The sequence below is a fragment of the Octopus bimaculoides genome, chromosome 12 (genome assembly GCF_001194135.2).
Source record: "Octopus bimaculoides isolate UCB-OBI-ISO-001 chromosome 12, ASM119413v2, whole genome shotgun sequence".
Lineage (NCBI taxonomy): Eukaryota > Metazoa > Mollusca > Cephalopoda > Octopoda > Octopodidae > Octopus > Octopus bimaculoides.
Window position 1 is genome coordinate 17,353,663 of NC_068992.1, and position 6,496 is coordinate 17,360,158.

Sequence of the window (6,496 nt, forward strand, 5' to 3'; positions counted from 1 at the left end):
CGGCCCGAGGCTATAGTAGAAGACACTTGCCCAAGGTGCCACGCAGTGGGAATGAACCCGGAACCATGTGGTTGGTAAGCAAGCTACTTACCACACAGCCACTCCTGCGCCTACAATTTGGAAAATTTTTTTCTAACTTTTAAAACGGATAACAGTTTCATGCCATCAAGCAGTGATTCTGAATTTGAGGGCTTTTGAAAGAAAGATATGGAGAAATCAAGCAAATGTAAGCTTGTTTGAAGTGATCACTGCAGGGAAACAAACCATTATACAGAAAGTAAACAAACCGAGAAAAAAGATAGCTTGTGGTTTACCTGTATTTACTGGTAGTTAGAGTCACTTTGAGACAAAAGTTATGCAATAGAATTGATTAAGAACCTTTTCTTCAATTGTATTCCAAAAATCACATATGTCGATAAATAAAACAGTTACAGTTGTTTAATGAAACCAGTCTAAATTTATGATTAGTTTAGTATTTAATTGAAAATCATAAGGGGTGTGTTTTACTTAGAAATATAGTAACGAAAGGGTTAAGCTGGTGTTTGGAACATATTTTAATAGGAAATTTTGATGGAATTTAGATAATTTCAAAACAGGAAATTTCTATCATAGCAAGTTATACTAGAAATTTCTATCTTGAGCAAGTTATACTAGAACGGTTAATAACAAATAAAAAAATGAAATCTGCAGACAACTTACTCTACAGGAATATGCCACTGGCACTGGTAGGATGTGAACCAGGAGGGCTGTTCATCAAATATGGATAATTCTGAGGATCATAGTTCAGAGGTTCAGTCGATATAGACAAGACAGCTTCGAAGGATTCTAGGATGCTTAGTTCATTGCTGGAAGCTTGATGTTGGTTTGATGATTGAGTATTCCTTTCCGATTCTGAAGAAACAAAATACAAATTTGGTAACACAGGAATTACCAGAATCAATTTGTAAAATAAAAAGGAACAAAGATTCCATGCTATTAGATGCAATATCACTAAAAACAGATTTTAGTGCTTCAAATTCATCACGCATAAATATGTACACACACACACACACACACACACATAAACATTGCATGTGTTTGCACACACAATACACCGTATCAACATCATCATCATCATCATTTAATGAATGTTTTCCATGCTGGCATGAGTTGGACAGTTTTACCAGAGCTGGCAAAGAGGAGAACTGCAATATGTTCCAGCCTGATTTGGCTTGGTTTCTATGGCTGGATGCCCTTCCTAATGTCAACCATTTTGCAGGGTGCTGGGTGCTTTTAACATGGCACAGACACGAGCACTTTTACATGGTGCCAGTAGGAGTACTTTTTATGTGTATATATGTATAAGAAATATATATATATATACACATATATATTTATGCACACACACACATGCAAATGTACTCACATATACACACAGTATTTTACATCCAATATTCTATGCCTGGAGGAGCAAGATATATTTTTTTTATATTTCTTTGTACTTTTGTTTGGCTTTTGTTTTTTCTTTTTGTATTCACAACTGATGCCCCTTTTTCCTCTCCATCTACAAACTACAAACTACTCACCATGGAATCTATTATAATGTCATTCAGATAAACTGGGATAAAGTGATGTACTTTAATCAGCACTCACTCATTCATTATTATTTATGTGGTCCAGTACCTTGACTTTATTTCCATTAATTTTATAAGAGGGGGTGCATAGGGGCTTGGGGTGGGGTGGGGGTGGAATTCAAACACTGTCTTCTTACAGTACAAACTTTTCGAGACAATGCCTCTTCACAAGCCGCAGAATCTTACATCCTACATAGGTGCAGGAGTGGCTGTGTGGTAAGTAGACTGCTTCCCAACCACATAGTTCTGGGTTCAGTTCAACTGCGTCACACCTTGGGCAAGTGTCTTCTACTATAGCCTCAGGCCGACCAAAGCCTTGTGAGTGGATTTGGTAAACAGAAACTGAAAGAAGCCCGTCGTATATATGTATGTGTGTGTGTTTGTGTGTCTATGATTGTCCCCCCAACATCGCTTGACAACCGATAGTGGTGTGTTTACGTCCCCATAACTAATTATATGCATGTGTCTATAAGAAACTATGATACAATATTGGCAAATAAACTCATTATATACAATGATATTTTAATAAAATTTAGATAATTTTATATTTGACTGATTTTTACTTGTACTTATCAGTAATTAGAATAGATTTTTAGGGAAAATTCCAAAATAGTTTTATTTAATTACCCTTTGTTATGTTCAAAACATCACATAAATATATTGATTGTTGAAAAAAAAGTTAGAGCCATTTCACAAAACCAATTTACAATCACAATTATTTTAGAATGCAAAAGAAAACACATAAGTGCAAACCTGGATTTGGAAAGAAAAAGAATTTCTGTTCAAATAAACAACATACTCTACATCATGCATTGAGTACTCTTTCATTTGATTAATAAACTGGAATATTTTATGTAAGTATATGTACACATCCTTACATATACGTACATATATATACATACAATAGACAGATAGAGATGAATATGGGAATGTCAAATAACATAGAAATAAATTCTTGATTTATTGAAATTAAACTCTGCTTCAAAAGAAGGTAAAACAATTGCTCGGTGGCAACTGGAACAAATCCCCAAAAAGAGGGGATAAATCTCAAGAATTCTCAAAAATCTGACATGCCAACCATTTCATGTTCAGATTGCTTTGTCAAGTGCAATGTTTATTCATTGACATTGCTTTGAATTCATCATGCATTACACACACACACACAATCATACAATCCTGCATTATATTGTAGCTTTGAGAAGCCAGACCTAGTTGATTTGAAGATGAAACAAGTAAAATATCTGAGTCAGATATGGCCAGTTTAAATGCTCAGGAATTAAGGATTTTCTGGACACAAAGAAGGGGACAGCTTTCAACACGATATGTATGTGTGCGCACGCATTATATATGCATATGTATGCATACGTGTGTTTGTGTGCGTGCATGTACATGTGTATACTTTAACAACCAATTATCTCTCCCTCTCCACTGAAGCAATTCTGTTTCATGTCCATTCCTCATTCTTAACTCCCATATTTTCCATAGACTGTCCTTTCTGTGCTGCCAGTCATCACTCCCTCTATGCTGAGGAGCTTCCTATCAATTTCAACCCTCCACACACCCACACACACTACCATCGACCGCTCTCTTGTCTGCCATTAACTCCACCTGCTCCTATATAATTCTTACCACCTCCATACTTATCTCTATCCATCTCTCATCCCACCCCCAAACTCTTGCAATCCAAGTTATTGCACTTCTGGCTCCATTGTGTTGGTTGCTCTTGTTTTGTCTTATTTAGTTGCTGATGAGTCAGCAAATGATTAACAACCAAAACTCTACAAAATGATACTCAATCACCATGTCTGTCCACTTATCCATTTTATTTCTATTCTGCCTATGAGAGAAACAACACATTTCTTAAAAGCTTTAACATTGCTGATGTTAAGATTATAAAACTGTTGAGACACAAAGTAAACAAAAACAAAAGACAATTCAAAGCAAGTAAACTTCAGAGACTCAGTTAACTGGCAACAGTCCAGATACATGTTTCTAAAACACTTGAAGTCTCATTAGTTATTAATGATTAGCAAAATTATATTTGGGTTAAGCAAGCAGGAGATGATTTAAATCTGAAAAATCTATTCCTAATTAGCACAAAAAAAAGTAAGTACATACAAATATGCAATTTTATGTGTATGTAGGCACATATATGTTCAAGTGATGGAAGAGGGAGGGACAGCCTGGAAATTATAATAGTTCACAAGTAAAAAAAAAATGGAAAATAAAAGAATTTAGTGTTAGAGACAGATTTTAGTATAATTAAATTTATTCATGTTCTTACATGGCCATGTGTGTGTGTGTGTGTCTCTCTCTCTCTCTCTCTCTCTCTCTCTCAGCAAAGCATGTATTTCTAAAGCCTCATCAGATAGAAGCTTTGTGAATGCAAGCTTTGCTGAAACACTGTGGCCATGTAAGAAAATGAACTGAATCTAAATATATTAATCAAATAATACAGACACAAAAACATACATATACATATCCATATCACAAGAGAAACACTGTTGTTTTCAAAACTACCAAACTGCAAAATAATAATAATAATAATAATAATAATAATAATAATAATAATAATAATAGAAAAATGCATACAGCAAGCATTACTACATTATAAATCAGTTCTATATATACAATAACTTTTAAACAAAGGTAATTAAACCAATTAGTAGTAAGTAGTAGTTGTTTCATAGCCCTATTGAGTGACAAGGCCACAACTGAAGGCCTGGTAGTGATATGCACGACACATACACTGAAATGATTTCCTGTTGTCTTTTCTAGGACAGAAGGAGTGTTTGAACTTAGAACTGTAACTTAATGACACATACTCAGCAAATTTGTCTGAGAAATTAACCATCACAAATGGTACACAAATATATATGCATACATATGTGTAGTGCACACATTCGGATTACTTTCTCAAATACAATATTCATTCACAATGTTTTAAATTAATCATGCATTATCTCATGGCTTCAAGATTTCAATGATATGATTGTTTTTATTTTCACTCTGACATTGTAGGGTAAATGTGAGAGGTCAGATCTTGCCAGCTTCAGCATAGATAGAATATTTCGGCTGAATGTCGCCAGTTTAAATGCTAAAGAGCTAATTCTTTTCTCTATCATTTATTTACAATCCTTAACTTTCAGTTTTAAAATCAATTCATGAATTTTTTGCTGAATTTTTGCAATTTGTTTTCGGTGATTTTTCTTATGAAACCTTAACGTATATAGTTGGCTGCTTTGAATTCAGTTTATCTGTAGATTTCATAATGAAAACAATGCAAAAGGTCAGTGGAAACTATTTTTCGTGCGTGACGTTTGTACATCCGTGTCTGTTACAAATTGCGTTTAACTTATTACTATCTCTTTCCATTGTCTTATTGTTGTGTATCTGCTTTCGTCCATTTGCTTTTTTATTATTATTCTTATTATTACGTCATAAGTTTTCAACCATACATACACAAACATTAATTTTAGTGTAAATGACTAATCTACATTAATTAAAAAGAACTAAATTTTTTTTCTGCCATTAAGCCAGTTTTCACAATAATCTGACCGTGAGTAAACAGCATTATAAGCATTTGAATAAACACATTTTCAGATATTTTCTGCTTGGTCATTAAAGGACTGAACTTTGGACTCGGCAAATTTTCAACAGGATCATACTCACTACTCGAAACTTCCCATTAAAAGCGATTTTCTTTAACCCTTTCATTACTAACCCGGCTGAAACCGGCTCTGGCTCTGTAGTACAAATGTCTAGGTTTCATAAGTCTTGAATTAAAATCTTCCACCAAACTTTAGTCAAAATTTAGGTTTCTAACATTAGCTAAATGATAACTAAGTTATTTTACTAAATTCTTTGTTATATTTAAAATAATTAAAAGAAACACAGAGCATCTCAAAATAAATATAGTAACGAAAGGGTTAATACTCTTTTGTGGAACAGTCTGTTTACAGATGCAGATGGTTTATTTTAAAATAAATATTTCAGTTGATCAATCGGTGGAACTACTTTCACTTTGCATCACAGAATAAGTAGCTGAGCAAATTCCACAAACACTTTAACCCTTTACCTTGAAGTAGATATAGCATGCAACTGCTGCCGTTATTTTTATAGCTCCAATTTACTCAGAATCAAGCAGACTTATAGCAAAAGGTATTCCAGCTATGATCCCACACTCCACCAAACAGTATATAACTATCTCACCCCTTTTTGCGGCAGTACAATGTAATTTAAAAACATTTAGCTGTTGTTTCTAGCAAGCTAAGCTAAGCAACTATGTAGAGGTTCCATCATTGGCTTGAAATGACATCTCGGATTACAAATACAGCTAACCCAACTAGATTCCACAGCTTCTATCTATTTGGTGTTTCACTTACAAATTTTAGATCAACTTGACATTAGAGTAGAAACACTTGCTCAAGGTATTGCATTGTGGAGTCCCATTTAATACACACATACACACACAATTTCAACCAACACAGGCATGGCTGTGTGATTAACAAGCTTACTTTGTAACCATGTTTCCAGGTTCAGTCCCACTATGTAGCACTCTGGGCAAGTGTTTTCTACTATAGCCCTGGGCCAACCAAAGCCTTACGAGTGGTTTTCGAAGACAGAAACAGTACAAAAAATCATCATGTGTCTGTGTGTGTGTGTTTGAACAGTGACATCTGTTAAGCATTTCCTGTCAAAAAATGTCAGGTAGTTCTGCACTTTCAAAGACAAGTGGAATGTAAACACCCTGACTTCAAAAACTGGGAAGGGTTAGCAACAGGAAGGGCATCCGGCTGTAAAACAATGCCTCGATAATTTACTCACCTAACCTATGCTGGCATGGAAAAATGGACATCAAGAAAAAAAAAAAAAAGAATTAA

At 34.5% G+C, this 6,496-nt stretch overlaps 1 protein-coding gene across 2 annotated transcripts in view; it reads right to left on the reverse strand.

Annotated features, from left to right (window-relative positions):
* Positions 1–668: 668 nt before the first annotated feature.
* The window catches only part of LOC106870840 (ankyrin repeat domain-containing protein 10), a 61,078-nt gene continuing 55,250 nt past the window's right edge, over positions 669–6,496 (reverse strand). The window contains exon 5 of one of the 2 annotated variants that reach the window (XM_052972112.1): positions 669–891. In XM_052972112.1, the coding sequence (XP_052828072.1) occupies positions 701–891 (191 nt within the window). In that variant the 3' untranslated portion in view covers positions 669–700. The remainder of the gene's footprint in view (positions 892–6,496) is intronic. The other variant, XR_008265301.1, reaches the window with a different exon arrangement.